The sequence below is a fragment of the Saccopteryx leptura genome, chromosome 1, assembly GCF_036850995.1.
Source record: "Saccopteryx leptura isolate mSacLep1 chromosome 1, mSacLep1_pri_phased_curated, whole genome shotgun sequence".
NCBI lineage: Eukaryota > Metazoa > Chordata > Mammalia > Chiroptera > Emballonuridae > Saccopteryx > Saccopteryx leptura.
The window spans coordinates 373,707,071-373,725,308 of NC_089503.1; the positions used below are offsets into that span (position 1 = coordinate 373,707,071).

The 18,238-nt window shown below is 40.0% G+C and overlaps 1 protein-coding gene across 4 annotated transcripts in view; it reads left to right on the forward strand.

Moving 5' to 3' along the window:
- Window positions 1-17,833, forward strand: part of LOC136387538 (platelet-activating factor acetylhydrolase-like) — a 37,108-nt gene extending 19,275 nt beyond the window's left edge. For all 4 annotated transcript variants that reach the window (XM_066359257.1, XM_066359255.1, XM_066359256.1 and 1 more), the window contains exons 4-12: window positions 460-607; window positions 2,473-2,566; window positions 4,373-4,441; window positions 5,111-5,237; window positions 6,408-6,512; window positions 8,084-8,175; window positions 13,066-13,236; window positions 17,047-17,195; window positions 17,672-17,833. In XM_066359257.1, coding sequence (XP_066215354.1) covers window positions 460-607; window positions 2,473-2,566; window positions 4,373-4,441; window positions 5,111-5,237; window positions 6,408-6,512; window positions 8,084-8,175; window positions 13,066-13,236; window positions 17,047-17,195; window positions 17,672-17,808 — 1,092 coding nt within the window. In that variant the 3' untranslated portion in view covers window positions 17,809-17,833. The remainder of the gene's footprint in view (window positions 1-459; window positions 608-2,472; window positions 2,567-4,372; window positions 4,442-5,110; window positions 5,238-6,407; window positions 6,513-8,083; window positions 8,176-13,065; window positions 13,237-17,046; window positions 17,196-17,671) is intronic.
- Window positions 17,834-18,238: the final 405 nt, after the last annotated feature.

Here is an 18,238-nt window from a genome sequence, read left to right on the forward strand (position 1 = left end):
TAGGGGCTTGCTGGGTAGATTCTGGTTGGGTCACATGCCTGAGTCTGTCTCTCTGTCTTGCATCGCTCACCCTCACTTAATAAATGAAATTTTTTAAAAAATCACAAAAAACAAAAAAACTAGATCTTGGCCTCACCCAAGAATGACTCATTTTGCCATTTGTATTGTTTCATGGGAAGCCTTTTTCTATTCAATCATTCCCTAGCTCATTGCTATCATCTGATTAAATTAACTGCATGCTGTGGTTCCCTTCCTTAATGGCTGAAACCAGGCTCACTTTTCACTCAGAATTCTTAGTGTTATTCCACTTCTCTTCTGACTGTGTTCAACCATGACAGCAGCGTAGAGAGCTCTCTGGACCTTCATGCACAGCAGAGGCGTTTGGGTGCCTCTAAAGGAGCTGTTGGAATCTGTTTGAGAAGCGGCTGGACTGAAAGCACGTGCCTTTCTTTCCCACAGAGCACCTTCCTGCGTTTGTACTACCCATCCAAGGACGCTGACCACCCTGACACTATTTGGATCCCGAACAAAGAGTATTTTTTTGGTCTTAGTAAATTACTTGGAACTACATACTGGCTTATGAGCCAAATTCTGAGCATGGTCTTTGGTAAGATTTCTGCTGACCCTTCTTAGTACGCTCTAGAACAGTGGTGGTCAACCTGGTCCCTACCGCCCACTAGTGGGCGTTCCAGCTTTCATGGTGGGCGGTAGTGGAGCAACCAAAGTATATATATAAATAAAAGGATAGATTTAACTATAGTAAGTAGCTTTATAAAGATTTATTCTGCCAAACTTAGCTAAAATCAAACATAAAGTACTTGGTAAGTAATTATTATTATAATATGCTTTAACTTGCTGTAACTCTGCTTTATAAATTTTATAAAATAAAGTTACTACCCTACTTTATAAATCACCATTACTGTGGAACTGGTGGGCGGTTAGAAAATTTTACTACTAACAGAGATACAAAAGTGGGTGGTAGTTATAAAAAGGTTAATTACCCCTGCTCTAGAATATAAGAAAGTTTTGAAGACAGCAAAAGTTTTAGGTAGTTAAGAAGCAAAGTAGATTTTACCAGTCTAAACTTCTAGTAATAAGACAAAGTGAGTATCTTTTAAAAGGCCAGAGACCAGGTCACTAGCAGCGAATCAAGGGCTCTCGGTTTTGCCTGTTCTGAATGTGATAAGATGGCGGAGGGAACAGACCTCACCCTGGCTCTTACCTCTCTCAGGGGCTGGCATTTAGTTTTTCTTCACTGGAGTGATGACTTGGTGAGAACAGCAGTGGCAGTGATGGGATGCTGTCCCCTATGCTCTGTGCTAAATGGCTTCTAACGTCAGGCAAACGAGACAGGAAGCACAAGCCACGATGATTCTCCAAAACCAGAACAAAGGAGCGAAAGCTAATGTCCTTACCATATCTGAGGAGACTGTTCTCGTTCCCATCTCCCACCCCCAAGGGACCAGCCTCTCCCCTAAGACAGTCCAATGTGCATTCTCACGTAATTTGTCTACATTTCACAAATACAGACTTTTCCTTCCTCATCTGTTTGACCAGACACTGCCCTCGGGCTGGTGTTAACCATATCTTCAGATTTCACCCTCAACACTACCTATAGTTTTTGGCATTTATTTTAAACATATTAGAGTTTAGTTTGTTTTTTTTAACTATAAATCTTTATGGTTCTTAACTTACTTATAAGCCACTTCCATAGCAATCATCACATTCAGTCTTCATGATCACATCACTATTTTATAGATGAGAAAATGAAACACAGATAATTGATGAAAATGAAGACAGTAACAATTAAGAAGTGAAATGAGAGAAGACAGCATCTTCCATTTCTGTGCCCCTTACGAAGTAACTGCATTAAGTGCTTTATGTATGATACCTACTTAAATAGAATTCTCACAAAAATCCTATGAAGTAAATAGCATTTCCTTCCTGTTATGGAAAATGGAGCATTCTCTTAACTGACCCAAGGTCAATAGCTAGAGAGTGGCACAGGGAGTCCCAAGCCACATCTGACTATGAAGTCAATGGTCTCTCCACCTTTCTCTTGATTGTGACCTAGTTAAAATAAGAGGAGTCTCCTATTGGAAGATTCTGGCTTTCCATGGAATGTTCCTGAGGTTTAGTTTGTTTTCAAAACCATTCTCTTTGAAGTTTTGCCATGGGGTTGGTAGTAAGGAACAGCCTTCCTGAATACACCTGTAAGAAGGAAAATGTCTCACCGAAAGCTCAGAGCTGGCAGAGACAAGTGAGAAGTAACGATCCTGTGGTCTTAGGACAGAACACGTGGTTCAGGTCCTTGGTTGGCGAGTGTCTCATAGGAGAAGTTTTAATGAATTTACTATTAATGCATAAATTCTATGGGTCAGGACTTTATACTTTGGAGATGTATCAATAAGTAAAATTAACCAGCAATGTTCAAGTTAAAAATGCTAATTATCATCTTCCGTTATTGTCCAGGTTCCGTGACAATTCCGGCTAGCTGGAATTCCCCTGTGAGGACTGATGAAAAATACCCACTAATCATCTTTTCTCATGGTCTTGGAGGCTTCCGGTAACGTTTGAGAGGTTGAACAACTTTAGCCTTGAGGGATAACCTAGAAAGCCATTTCTGAGGAGAAGTGCCTGTGAAGGAGAGAGGAGAAGGGTCAGGAAGAGGTGGGGAGATGATGCAGGTGGACACTGGGGAAGAAGATGAGAAACGAAGAACACTGGGTATGAAGAGGCGCTGCCTGCAGCCCAGTTCTCAGCAAGATTAGGCCAGGCCGACGGAGGGTGCTTGACCCTCAGGGGTTCCTCACAGGAGCCTGTATCGCACAGGAAGGGCCTGCATAGACCCACACTGTGCCAGTCAGGGGGAGCGGCCCCGGGGAAGCTTAGCTTTCACTGGCTGGTGGATCCGAGGGGTGGGAGCTGTGTGCGGTTCTTCAGTCAAGTACAGTCCCTACAGCAAGGCCTCTGGGGGACATATTGTCATGATCGCCACCCCCTTTCCACTGTCTTCTCACATCTTCCCATCTTTCCCTCTGTCTACCTCAGAGAGTTATACAACTTGCAGAAGATAAAAGGTGGCGTTTAGCTAGAAAAGAGTTGGGCAGCAACTATAACAAGAAATTATTTTTGGACCTTTAATTGTAGTCTAGAGAGTGACTTGATTCCCACTAGACCAGTGTTTGGCAAATTAGAATTACAAGAGCCAAATCCTGTCTACTGCTTATTTCTGTAAATAAAGTCATATTGGAACATGGTCCTGTTCATTTGTTTCTCACATTGTGGCTACTTTTGTGTTATAACAAGAATTGAGTAGTTGTAACCAATATGTATGGCCGACAGAACTAAACACATATAGTGTCGGACCTTTTACAGGAAAGGTTTGCTGATCCTTGTACAAGATTCTTGTCCCTTACTGAGTGGGTCCTGCATCTTCAGGAGTAGAAGACATAGGTCCTACCTACCTCTTTATTGTTATGGAGACTTTATACCAAATACATGATGTGAGAAGATCGTGCAGAATGAAGACCTGGAAGAGGGTTACAAATGCAGTGACTTTGCCTGTGGTTTTTAAACATTGCACCCTGTCTGATCATTTAAACAACAGCTGACATTTTTAGTAGTAACCCTGTTTTAGACATGATCATAAGAACAGAAAATATATTAACTTACTAATCCTTACAATAATCCTACTAGGTAGCATACTATTATAGCATCACCCTTCTACAGAGGAAAAGAAAGCAAGGCAGAGGCAAGATAAGTGGCTTACCCAAGGTAGATAGTAGAACAAGGGGGAACCAGGGTTTTAACACAGTGGTCAAACTCCAGGTCCTGTTCTCTTAAGCACCACTCTGCTCTGCCTTCCTACATATGTTATCATATTAAAACCTTGTAACTCTCCCACAGCAAAGCCTTTATTAGTCCCACTTTACAGGTGAGGACAAAAATTCAGCAATGTAATTACCTAAAGTCATGTAAGTGGTAAGTGGCAGAGCCATGATTGAAACTCAGAACTCTCAAAGGCAATATTCATAATCATTGCCCAGCGTTCCTTAGCCTTGACCCCAGGGTGCTTTGCACTGGGTGACTCTTGAGGAGTGTAGGTAGCCCTGTGCGTGTAGCACGTTTAGCAGCGTCCCTACCCACCAGATGTCAGAGCACCCTCTCCTAACTCCTGATGATGCAAATGGTGACAGACATTGTCAATACATCTCCTGAGGGGCAAAAGTGCCTCCTCTGAGAACCCAGCTCTTTGTTTTACCCCAGGGCACGACTGCAGGTGTGTAATGGCCTCCGTATGAGCCGGTATATTAGTGAACCCTACCTTGTAATCATTGGTATAGTCTAATGCTTTTCTCTTTGTTTGAAGGACTATTTATTCTGCTATTGGCATGGACCTGGCATCTCACGGGTTTATAGTTGCTGCTGTAGAACACAGGTATGTCACCTGGTATGGACTTGAGCTCTAACTTTCCGAAAGGTATAAAAAATGTTGGATTGCTGACTATGATTACAAGATGACAAAAAAGGGAGACTGAGTTAGATTGTCAAAAATTTAGGAAGATAGAGGGGAGGTCAAAGGTGATGGAGGGAGACTTGGGGAGGAGAACACACAATACAAATACAGATGATGTAGAATTGTTCCCCTAAAACCTTTATAATTTTACTAACCAGTGTCACCCCATTAAATCAATAAAAATTTTAAAAGCAGCTCCACTTCTAGAGGGTTTATTGTGTGCCATATTCACACACCATTACGTGATCTTCATAACATGCCCAGGAGAAGGTTACCTTGATCAGTGTCTTAAGGAGGAGAAGGAGGCCGACAAAGCCACACAACCTGGGGGGTGACATCACTGCATTTGATTCCAGGAGTGAGTTTTCAACGTGGCCTCGGAATTGTGAAGATAGAATGGGCTGAGTTTACTCACAAAGAGGTCTTTTTCTTAGAAGTCCCACTTTGATCAAAAGAAAAAATAAAACAGAAAAGCACAGCGTGGAGGAAGAAAGAGAAGTCAGAAGGTCAGAGAGCAGCGGAGTCCAGGCTGGGGATGAGGAGCTCAGGGGAGAGGGGAAGTGTGAGTAACTGGGTCCGTGTGTGTTGTAGAGATGGGTCCGCCGCTGCGACTTACTACTTCAACGACCAGGCTGCCGCAGAGCAAGGGAATAAGTCTTGGCTCTACTTCAAAACCCGAGAACAAGGAGAGGAGGAGAAGCCGCTACGAAATGCGCAGGTACCTCAGACCTGAGAGGTGGGTGGTGACTGACGCTTGTAGGCACCATGGTGGCATTTGCTAATTTAATTTTACTCACGGCAAGCTATGCTCCGCGCGCTCCAACTTCCCATTTACAAAGGATCTGCCAGAAGATTCTGAGTAGTAAAATCCCCTTAATGAAATGTGTGGGTTCATAGCGAAAACGAAGACAAGCAAAAACTCTGGGTGATGACAGCCAAGGGTCAGAATTCTTTTACATTAGAACTTTTCATTTTAATAATCTCAACATAAATTCTTAGTCCCGTAAGAAAGACTGCTTTTCTGAGAGTGGGTATGCGATAGTATTAAGAGACTAGGCCTTAGAATCATACTTTCTACATGTGAATTCTGGCTCTATCACTTGGCAGCGGATTGATTTTGGAAAAGTTACTTGCTGTCTGTTTAGTTTCCATGTTGTCTCTGTCACAAAATAATGAATTATAACTGTACCTTTCCCTCAGGGCCATTGGGGACATTAAATGAAATAAGGCCCACTGACTTCCACCCCGTGACAGCTTTCTAGTGGGTGCTTTACATAAGTCAGCAATTTTCAAACTGCATGCCAGGTGCCACCAGAAATTTTAAAACATGAAGTATCTAAACATTTAGTCAGGGGCACGGATCTCTTTTTACTTAGATTGTCAAATTAAAAATATATATATATTTATATATATATGATATTATATATATCATATATATATAAATATATATATAGCAACAGCCAACACAATGGGTATCAGTATGAATGAATCAAAATCACACTTTTTTTTCTGTCAGATCAGCAAAAACTATATTTATTAGTGAAATGCAGAATTTGAGTTGTTTTATGTTCAATGAGAGGAAAAAGGTTGAAAATTGGCAACAAGTTATTGCACTTAATCTCACCCACATTTCACTGAGGTAGGCAGTACTGCACAATAATAAAAGCTCAGAGAAGTTAAGTAAATCATCTGAGGTCACATGGTGGGTGACAGTAGAGCTGGGATTAGAACCCTGCAAGCTGGTGCCTGCGTTGTAAGGCAAGGTTGTCTTCTTATGACTCACTGCTTAGACATTTCCCGTTTATAGGCACATGCAGGCTCTACACAGACTTTAACATGAGTATTACAACTTTCACTTTCTCATTTCCCCTTCTAATAAAAACGCTAGGTGCGGCAAAGAGCAAAGGAGTGTTCCCAAGCTCTGGATGTGATCCTCTCTGGAAAGCCAGTGAAGAACATACTAGATTTAGAGTTTGATATGCAGCCTCTGAAGGTGAGCTATCAAAGCCTTTCCCTTGTCCTGTAGCTCTTTACTGTTCTTCACTGTCTGCTTTTCTGCCGTAATACAAGGCACGACATGGTCAAGGGCTGCAAAAGAAATTACAGGTAAGGTATTATGGCAAGGAGGGATGCATGTGGTTGAATTCTGTATGCTACAAAGTTGCCAACAGTCAGTCTACAGAAACAGCAGCTTCACGTGGTTCAACCTCATACCTCCAGGAGAGGTATTGTAATTACTTGGGTGGCCTCTGCGTGTTTTTGAGCTTGATCCTGGAGAGTTGGTTTGAAAGTTTCAGATACAAAATTTGGAGGGGAAAAATATTGGACCAAGTAAAGAGCATAAACAAAGACTCAGAAGTGGGCTGGAAGATGGAGTGCAGGGAGGTTAAGCGTAGATCAGGGGTCCCCAAACTACGGCCCACGGGCCATATGCGGTCCCCTGAGGTCATTTATCCGGCCCCCGCCACACTTCTGGAAGGGGCACCTCTTTCATTGGTGGTCAGCATCCATATCCTGTGTTCCTGGAGTACTGTATGTAGCAGCGTCGCTCAGGTACAGTACTACTTCCGGTGATGCAGGATGCACGCGTCACGGCTCCGGAAGCGCGTCATATCACTTGTTACGGCTAGCAGTGACAAATATGGAACCGGACATTGACCATCTCATTAGCCAAAAGCAGGCCCATAGTTTCCATTGAAATATTGGTCAGTTTGTTGATTTAAATTTACTTGTTCTTTATTTTAAATATTGTATTTGTCCCCGTTTTGTTTTTTTACTTTAAAATAAGATATATGCAGTGTGCATAGGGATTTGTTCATAGTTGGGGTTTTTTTTATAGTCTGGCCCTCCAACAGTCTTGAGGGACAGTGAACTGGCCCCCTGTGTAAAAAGTTTGGGGACCCCTGCGTAGATGATGGTCTGTTGTCCAGACAGAAGAGTGTTTGTTGTTCCTCAGTGGGCCCCTCTCTCTCCTGTCTCCATGCCTTTGTGTATGTTGTCCCCTTGGCCTGACTCACCCCTCACCCTGACTGAGTGTACTTAATTTTCTACTCCAGGCAGGCATCACCTCCTACAAGGGAAGCTTTCTTGGACCCCACGGCCCAGCCCTAGATGGGCTGTGCTGTCTATCATATCTACTCTTTGGTACCACTCCATTGTACTTGCATCATGCACCTGTATCTCTTTCTTCCCCAGTAGACTCTGAGTTCTCTGACAATGAATTCAGTGCCTGGTACAGGGCAGGTGCTCAATAAATACTCATGGAGTGAACTAACTAATAAATATTTACTGAGGAGAGGGACAAGTCAGCACTGATGTTGATGTTTCAAGTGTGGGTGACTATGAAGACCATTAAGTTCACTTCTGAGCTTTTACAAATGCTTAACATATATCTGTGTGTGTATGTAATGTTTATTGTGTGTATTATATATGAGTATATTTCTTTTTATAAGAAATCAAGGTACGTAACGAATTGAGTAATAATTGTATGATTCACAAAATCACTTAGTCTGTTCTTCTAACAACCTGTGAGATAGTTATGAGTTCATTTGCTTTTTCACATAGGACTCTATCGATAGGAATAAAATAGCAGTCATGGGACATTCTTTTGGTGGAGCCACAGTTATTCAGGCTCTTAATGATGACCGGCGATTCAGGTAAGAGAATGAGGCACAGAGAGAACACAGTCATTATTGGAAGCAGGGGAGTGACACCCATGTGAAGTACAACCCGATCAAACTCTTAGTAAGGAAGGGATCCTTTGAGGCTTACAAGTCTATTCTTTGGCCCCCATTGAGTACTATGAGAATTCCCATAGGAAGAAACCATTGACCTTTATTGCCATTAAAAACTTTCCCCGCCCCTGTAAATGTCCCCTCATCATTCTTATTTGTTTGAGGGCTTATCATTTTCACTTGGAAATGTATGCTAATGGACACATTTGATCTGTGTCATAAAGATTGTGATAATAATATTGCCATCTTGTAGTCTAGACTTCCCTAATAAGGCAAGGTATTTTATTTTATGTATTTTATTTATTTTTTATTTTTTAATTGATTTTAATTTATTGTGTTTACATAGATTCTAGTGTTGCCCGAATGCATCCCCCCTCCTTTGTATTCCCCTCAACATCTCCCTTGTCCCCCTCCCTACAGCACCCTCCCCCCTTCCCTTCAGGTGTATCCCCTCCTATCATCCCCCTTCCCTCTGTCCCCTTTTCCTCTGGTCCCTTTGTCCCTCCTCTATCTCAATTCCGTTCCTCAGTTCTCATTATTCCTTGAATTCCTCAAATGAGTGAGGTCATATGATATGTTTCTTTCTCTGCCTGGCTCATTTCACTTAGCATAATAGTTTCCAGGTCCATCCATGTTGTCGCAAAAGGTAAGATTTCCTTCTTTTTCATGGCCCCATAGTATTACATTGTATATATGTACCACTGCTTTTTAATCTACTTGTCCACTGAATGACACTTGGGCTGTTTCCAGATAATCACTATTGTGAACAATGCTGCCATAAACATGGGGGTGCATTTCTCCATTTGAAACAATGTTATAATGTTCTTGGGGTATATTCCTAAAAGTGGGATAGCTGGATCAAAAGGCAGTTCAATTTTTAATTTTTTGAGGAATCCCATACTGTTTTCCACAGTGGCTGCACCAGTCTGCATTCCCACCAGCAGTGCAGGAGGGTTCCCTTTTCTCCACATCCTCGCCAGCACTTATTCTGTGTTGTTTTGTTGATGAGCGCCATTCTGACTGGTGTGAGGTGATACCTCATTGTGGTTTTAATTTGCATTTCTCTAATGATTAGTGATGTTGAGCATTTTTTCATATGCCTATTGGCCATCTGAATGTCTTCTTTGGAGAAGTGTCTATTCAATTCTTTTGCCCATTTTTTATTGGATTTTTATCTTCCCAGTGTTGAGTTTTACAAGTCTTTAAATATTGGTTAGTAACCCCTTATCAGATGTATTGTCGAATATGTTCTCCCATTGTGTAGTTTGTCTTTTTATTCTGTTCTTATTGTCTTTAGCTGTGCAAAAGCTTTTTAGTTTGATAAAGTCCCATTTGTTTATCTTGTCTTTATTTACCTTGTCCGTGGAGATAAATCAGCAAATATATTGCTGCGAGAGATGTCGGAGAGCTTACTGCCTATGTTTTCTTCTAAGATGTTTATGGTTTCACGGCTTACATTTAAGTCTTTTATCCATTTCGAGTTTATTTTTGTGAATGGTGTAAGTTGGTGGTCTAGTTTTATTTTTTTGCAGGTAGCTGTCCAATTTTCCCTACACCATTTATTAAAGAGGCTGTCTTTACTCCATTGTATGCCCTTACCTCCTTTGTCAAATATCAGTTGTCCATAAAGGTGTGTGTTTATTTCTGGGTTCTCTGTTCTGTTCCATTGATGTATATGCCTGTTCTTATACCAGTACCAAGCTGTTTTGTGTACAATGGACTTGTAGTATAACTTGATATCAGAAAGTGTGATACCTCCCACTTTATTCTTCCTTTTCAAGATTGCTGAGGCTATTTGTGTTCTTTTCTGGTTCCATATAAATTTTTGGAACATGTGTTCTATATCTTTGAAGTATGTCATTAGAATTTTAATTGGTATTGCATTGAATTTATAAATTTCTTTGGGTAATATAGACAATTTAATGATGTTTATTCTTCCTAACCATGAGCACAGTATATACTTCCACTTGTCTGTATCTTTCTTGATTTCTTTTATCAATGTTTTATAATTTTCCGAGTACAAGTCTTTAATCTCCTTGGTTAAATTCACTGCTAGGTACTTTACTTTTTTTTTTTTGTACTAGTGAAGAGGATTGTTTCCTTAATTTCTCTTTCTGACAGTTCATTGTTGATGTATAAAAATGCCTCTAATTTCTGAGTATTAATTTTATATTCTGCCACCTTGCTGAATTCATTTATCAGGTCCAGTAGTTTTTTGACTGAGACTTTAGGTTTTTCTATATGCAATATTATATCATCTGCAAATAATGATAGTTTTACTTCTTTTCCAATTTGGATGCCTTTTATTTCTTCTTCTTGTCTGATTGCTGTGGCCAAGACTTCCAGAACTATGTTGAATAAGAATGGTGAAAGGGGGCACCCCTGCCTTGTTCCTGATCTTAAGGGGATTGCTTTTAATTTTTGCCCATTGAGTATGATGTTGGCTGTGGGTTTGTCATAGATGGCTTTTATCATGTTGAGGTATGTTCCCTGTATTCCTACTTTGCTGGAAGTTTTGATCATGAATGGGTGCTGAATTTTATCAAATGCTTTTTCTACATCTATTGAAATTATCATGTGGTTTTTTTCCTTACTTTTGTTTATGTGATGAATCACATTGATTGATTTGCAAATATTGTACCAGCCTTGCCTCCCCAGAATAAATCCCACTTGATCATAGTGTATGATTTTTTTCATATATTGCTGGATCTGGTTTGCTAATACTTTGTTGGGGATTTAGCATCTAAATTCATTACGGATATTGGCCTATAATTTTCTTTCTTTGTGTTGTTTTAGCCTGGTTTTGGAATCAGAATTATGCTCACCTCATAAAAGGAGCTTGGAAGTCTTCCTTCCTCTTGAATTTTTTGAAATAGCTTGAGAAGGATAGGAGTTAGTTCTTCTTTGAATATTTGGTAGAATTCACTTGTGAAGCCATCGGGTCCCGGGCTTTTGTTTGTTGGGGTTTTTTGTTGTTGTTGTTTTTGATAACTGTTTCAATCTCATTTGTTATAATCGGTCAGTTTAGGTTTTCTGATTTTTCCAGATTGATTTTTAACAGATTATGTTTCAAGGATTTGTACATTTCATCTATGTAGTCTAATTTTTGGCATATAATCTCTTATAGTATTTTCATACAATCCTTTGTATTTCTGTTGTGTCAGTTGTTATTTCTCTCCTCTCATTTCTAATTTTATTTATTTGAGTCCTCTCTCTTTTTTTCTTGGTGAGTCTAGTTAAAGGTTCATCGATCTTATTTACCTGTTCAAAGAACCAGCTGCTGGTTTCATTGATCCTCTGTATTGTTTCTTTAGCCTCTATGTCATTTATTTCCACTCTGATCTTTATTATTTCTTTCTTTCTACTACCTCTGGGCTTTACTTGCTGTTCTTTTTCTAATTCTTTTAGATGCAGGGTTAAGTTGTTTATTGGAGCTTTTTCAAGCTTCTTAAGGAATGCCTGTAATGCTATGAACTTCTCTCTCAGGACTGCTTTTGCTGTGTCCCATAAATTTTGCATTGTTTTATGCTCATTATCATTCGTTTCTAGGAATTTTTTTATTTCTTATTTGATCTCATTGTTAACCCATTCATTATTTAATAACATGCTATTTAGTTTCCAAGTGTTTGAGTATTTTTCAGTTTTTCTGTTGTGGTTGATTTCTAGTTTCATGCCATTGTGATTAGAGAAAATGCTTGATATGATTTTGATCTTCTTAAATTTTTGTGCCCTAACATGTGGTCTATCCTAGAGAATGTACCATGAGCACTTGAAAAGAATGTATATTCTGCTGCTTTAGGGTGGAAGGTTATGAAGATATCTATTAAATCCAGTTGATCTAGTGTGTCCTTTAAGTCTGCTGTTTCTTTGTTATTCTTCTTTCTTGAAGATGTATCTAGTGATGTTAGTGGGGTATTAAAATCCCCTACTATTATAGTATTGCTGTTGATCTCGCCATTTATATGCATCAAAGTCTGCTTTATATATTTAGGTGCTCATAGGCTAGGTATTTTTAATTATTTTTTTTAATCTTTCATTTCCAGCGTGGTCTGAAATTACATAGTTACTTAGGTGGGAGTCAGTCTGTTAACTTGTAGAAATATTTTCTTTCTTGAATCACCTCATCATGGATGAGTTCTTATAGAGCCCACCATATAGAAAGAAGAGGACCATTTGTGAAACTTCATCTCACATTTCTTAAAATCTGTTTCATTGTAAGGAGATTCTCTTCTTTAGTACATTAGGCCCATAAAATGATGCCCAAAAGGCCAACAAACATAGAATCAACTGACTTTTAAAAAGAAGGTTAGTTTTATGTTCGGATGATGTGCCCCATGTGTATTTCTCCAGTGCCCACTTTTTCAGATAAAGCACCTCTAAATATAAAGCAATGAGTCCAACTGTTACTCTAGAAAAGGGAATAATAAATAGACTATGGAATATCTGGCTGGTCTGGAAATGGGAGTAATACTGCACGAACTGAATTGCTTCAGACATCCACAATTTTTAAGAAATTATTACTTTTCAAATATTTATTTTTGAAAATAATATTTAAAGGAATAAAAAATTAAAAGATTACATACTGTTCTAAAGGTCACAGTTTGTAAATGCCTCCAAAAGAAAAGAATTGTATAATTCCACATCTGCTACCTTATAAAGCTAATCATATACCCTTCTGATATGAATATTAGACCAGTCACATAACCCATAACAAACCAGCGGGGTATGTGTCTATTAATCCTAACGCCCGGAAGTCCTGTATGCTGGTTAGGGCATAACCAGCTGTTTTTTACTGTCACCAAACACCTGCAGATGCGGCATTGCCCTGGACGCGTGGATGCTGCCACTGGATGATGACGTCTATTCCAACTTTTCTCAGCCCCTCTTTTTTATCAACTCTGAACACTTCCAATTTCCTGAGAATATCATAAAAATGAAAAAATGCTACCTACCTGGGAAAGAAAGAAAAATGATTACAATCAGGTAACAGTAACTGACTGTCATCATTTAAAACAGAAATTTGAAACTTGGGTAAACGGCAACAGAGATCACTAAAGTTGTTGTTTAGACTTTCGATAAGCGAAAATATTAGAGAATCTCAGGTTCTAAGTGCTTTAAAGCTTACTCTTTTTAAAATGCAAATGTTTGAGTAGTGTTGCTATCTGTAGCTCCTATACAGATAATTTAAATTTGCACTAGACAATACTTAAAACTTGCACAAGAATCCATGCCACTTTCATGGAAACATAAGAGCAGACTCGCACATTTTGGGTGTTGGGGTAGGGAGAAGTATTCCATCATCAGGCTAGGAGTAAGAACTCTTTAGAAAAAAGTCAGGTCATCTGTTGATATGGGTAACATGATTACCTATTCGGAAAGAATATGAATTAATTAACTTCCCAAAACTAGAGTGGAGTCATGTGGATTTGTTGGCAATATGATTATAAATGGACGTGGAAAAAAAATCCCAATATGGTTTTGAACTCACAACGGGATGTTACAAAGCAAAGACAGTGTTCATACCTTTAAAGAGACTCAGGAAATAAATATATAATGTAAAGCCAGTAGCCACGGCCACCATCAGAGCCGCCTAGACCATGCAGGATCACATTAGATTCGGATAGACGGTAATGAAACAATGGAGCCAAGAATTGGTTGGCCATTAGCTTTAATCCTAGCTTGCACCCAGCGGGTAAGAAATACACAAGTGGGAAAACACTTCCCTTTCCATTCAGGATTCCCAAAGCCACTAACTTATCTGAGTTTCCTAGAATCAAAGGTTTCTACCTTACCAGTCTCATTCATGTCTATTCCCCATCTCCTTCTCTCTGCACAAACTGGCTTCTCCCTCAGCACTCCACCATCTTGGCTGCTTCTCCTCTCCTCCACGTGGCCTTTCTCTGCTCTTCTATTTAATGCTAATCTCAGGAACCAAGAGAGAGCAAGCTCCTGGTCTGCCCCATTTTATATTGTAGAAATCAAAACCTTTAATCCAATATACAAGCAAGGAAGTCTCTGATACAAAGTCACTTAGGGTGGGAAAGTTAGGCTATAATGACCCTGCCTGCTTACAGCCTATCCCCCACACCCAATGCAAACTATAAGCAAGCAAACATATATGTCATATTTACAAACTTATTTGACTGACATACAGTATGAGCAGTAAACACCTGCAGATCATTTGAGGAGGTTTTTTTTTCTAACTGAGGTGGTCAGAAAAGACTACTTGAAAGAGATGAGAGTTGAATTAGGTTTTGAAGGATTGAGACAATAGAGAGAGGGTGAGGAAAGATCTAGATAAGGCAAAGATTTCAGTTTAGCTTATTTCTATTAATATGTGCAAGTCTAACTCTAAAAGAAAAATACCACAGAACACCTAACCGTTCCTCCACCCTACATCCTTACTAGTCTCTCCACCTTTATCTTCTCTTCTCTGCTAGGAGCCGGGAAAGAAGAACTTGTATTTAATATTTCATGTCCTTACTCCCAGTGACCCTTGAACCCAGTGGTCTGGCTTCCTGACCGCCCACCGTGTGCTGAAGCTGGCCCTCCGGAGGCTGTGGAAGGCCCGGCAGCCTAATTTGCAGTGTCATGCTTTCTCTGTGCAGCCATTTGATATTGGTGACGGCCTTTATTTCTCCTCCTCTGGCTACCCCAGCCTTACTCTTTCCTGCTTCCCCTGCCATTCAGACTGCTCCCTCTCCCCCACCCTCTCCTTCCCCTGGGCCATTCCTCTACTGTTAGTAGCATCCAGGCGGCTGCTCTCAGCTCTCTCCTGACCCTTATCTACCTTCTTTGTGAGTCTGACTCTCAGGTTCTGATTGGAATGAGAGGAAGAGTACGCTGGGGCCAAGGGGCTGTTTTGAGGAGAGGTGACTGAGAGGATGGTGCTTTGCTTATAATCAGCAGCCAAGTTAAAAAAAAAAAAATTGCACCAAGTGAGGCTGATAATGATGTATCTTGACCTTGATATTGCTTAGCTTGAGACTAGGAAATCTAGGTAGAGATGTCTGGCCGCAAATTGGAAATGTGTGGACTTTGTATGTTATGCATGAAACCTTTGGAGTAGTTGAGAACACACAGTGAGGAAAGAATTGGTCTGAGGCTAGAACCTTGATAAATGCTAACATTTAGCCTGACTGAAGATGGCACAGTGGATAAATCATCGACCTAGGTCGCTAGGGTCCCAGGTTTGAAACCCCGTGGTTGCCAGCTTGAGCATGGGCTCACTAGCTTGAATGCAGGGTCACTGGCTTAAACAAAGGGTCAGTGGCTCAGCTGGAGCCCCTCAGTCAAGGCAGGTATGAGAAGCAATCAAGGACAAGTACAGCGCCACAACTAGGAGTTGATGATTCTCACTCTCTCCTTTCCTGTTTCTTTCTCTCTCAATAAATAAACAAATAAATAAATAATAAAAGAAGTTTTGACTTTTAGGTGAAGATCCAGTAAAAAACAAAGTATAGGGAAACAGGATGGATGCAGTGTCAGGGAAACAAAGAAGAAAATTTGCAAGACAATAAAATGTCAGAATGTCCTTGAAGAAATAGAAAATGAAAGAAAAATTGAATAAGAAATAGAAAAAAGGTCATTCTACTTGTTGGTCAGCTATTGCTGAATTTAAATTGAGGCAAAGTGGTTTTCCTAAGGTGCTTACAGTTTAAATAATACAAGAAAAAGTGTTTTTATCATCTACTTAATCTACAAAACCCAAATTGTTTTTGATTAATGTAAAGCCAGTAGCCACAGCCACCATCAGAGCCACCTGGCCCATGCAGGTTCGCATTTGATTCGGACAGATGGTAATGAAACAATGGAGCCAAGAACTGGTGGGCCATTACCTTTAATCCTAGCTTGTACTCGGCGGGCAAGAAATACACACAGTGGGAAAACACTTCTCTTTCCATTCAGGGCTCCCAAAGCCACAGACTTATCTGAGTTTTCTAGAATCAAAGGTTCTACCTCACCAGCCTCATTCACCTCTGTTCCCCACCTTTTTCTCTCTGCATAAACTCTGCATTAACTAGCTTCTCCCTCACCACTCCACTATCTTGGCTGCTTCTCCTCTCCTCCATGTGGCCTTTCTCTGCTCTCCTCTCTAATGCTAATCTCAGGAACTGAGAGAGAGAGCAAGCTCCCAGTCTGCCCCATTTTATAGTGTAGAATTCAAAACCTTTAATCCAATATACAAACAAGAAAGTCTCTAATACAAAGTCACTTATCTGAGGCATAATGGGATTCTTCATAAGAGCGCACCACCCCTTATCATGCAACAGTCAAGGGTGTGGGGAAAAGCTTAGTCTTAAAACTAAGTCTTAGGCTATAAGGACCCTGCCTGCTTACAGCCTGTCCCCCACACCCAATGCAAACTATAAGCGAGCGAACATATATATCATATTTACAAACTTCTTTGACCAACAATTAACATCAAATAACTATCAAGTTAAATGCTGTTGATAAGGGAGCAGGCTTCTGGCTCTGTTTCAACGTATAACACATTCCATCTACTCCAGTTGGGAGTATTCTAGTCCCCTACAAAGCCGGACTCATTTCTTCTAAAGACAAGATGCCATGCAAAACAATAAACTTTGAATTGTTTATCTAGAAGGAAAGATAAATATATACTCTAGGATCCCTAAATGAACAGTCTGTGACCCTCAAATTCTTATCTAAAGAGATGAAACCAGTAAGTTTTGTGTCCTCGGTTTTCAGTAAATAAGTCATCCAGGCCAGTGTCATTTCTGCACCCTAACTACAAATATAATCTTATCAAACAATGTCTCATTTATCTTTCAGGGGTTCAGTCCATCAGAATTTTGCTGACTTCACTTTTACAACTAATAAAGTATCTCGGTACATGCTCACCTTAAAAGGAGAAATAGATTCAATTGTGGTTATTGGTCTTACCAACAAAGCTTCATTAGCATTCTTACAAAAGCATTTAGGTAAGAGACTAATAATTTTTCAAGACATAAACCGTTTGATTCTTAGGATGAAACTGTTTGTCTTACTACTGCACTAACCTCATGTGAACTATGTCCAGTGGTTTACAACTTAACATAGCAGAAAGTCAGTTTGAAACAAAAATGGGAGAAATTTAGTTTTGTATATTAGATATTAGGCAGTAGATCTACTTGTTAAAGCTAACGGTCTTCTGAAGAAGACTGGGGTGGACATCCACTCCGAGGATGCTGCGCGTGTGCCTCAGGCCCTTCTCACTCAGATGCAGCCGCTGCAGTAGCCACTGGGCGGCTGGGCACAGGGCACCTGGGCACAGGGCACCCGGGCACAGGGCACCCTGTCTCCCTGATCATCACACAGCTGATGGAATTCATTTCATGATGCTTTGGTGCCACCTAGTGGCACTCCACTGTTAGATGCTCTCGAAAGTTGAATGTTTATTCATGTTTCTATTTTACAGGACTTCAGAAGGATTTTGATAAGTGGGATTGTTTGGTTGAAGGAGAAGACGATCATCTTATCCCAGGGACTAATATTGACACAACCCCCCAACACGTGACTCTACACAACTCTACAGGAATAGAGAAACAGAATTAGATTAAAAGTGGTTTTTTAAGTCTTATTTTAAAGAAGTGTCTGAAAGTGTGTGTATGGTATGTTTTAATGCATTTTCTCAATGAAATCTTATTTTAAACTGTAAGCTATACCGTCATAGTGACTGAAGCTTGGATTAAAATTTTTTTTCTTTTAAATGTAAAGAAAAACTGCAGGATGTAAACATCATACCAGCCATAATTTTACCTTTTACTAAAATAGCCCTTTTTTAGTATCCAGTTAATAACTGTTTTTTTACATTACTTTACTTTAATGAACAAGGATATTAAAACGGGCACAACACTAATGAAAACATGCTAGGACATAAAACTCCCTTAAATATAATAGATTTTCTTGCCTCATTTCTCTGTCATGAGCAACAGAATTGTGTTTTGGCCACATGGTAGTTAGGTTGATTTTGGCAGCATTTCCT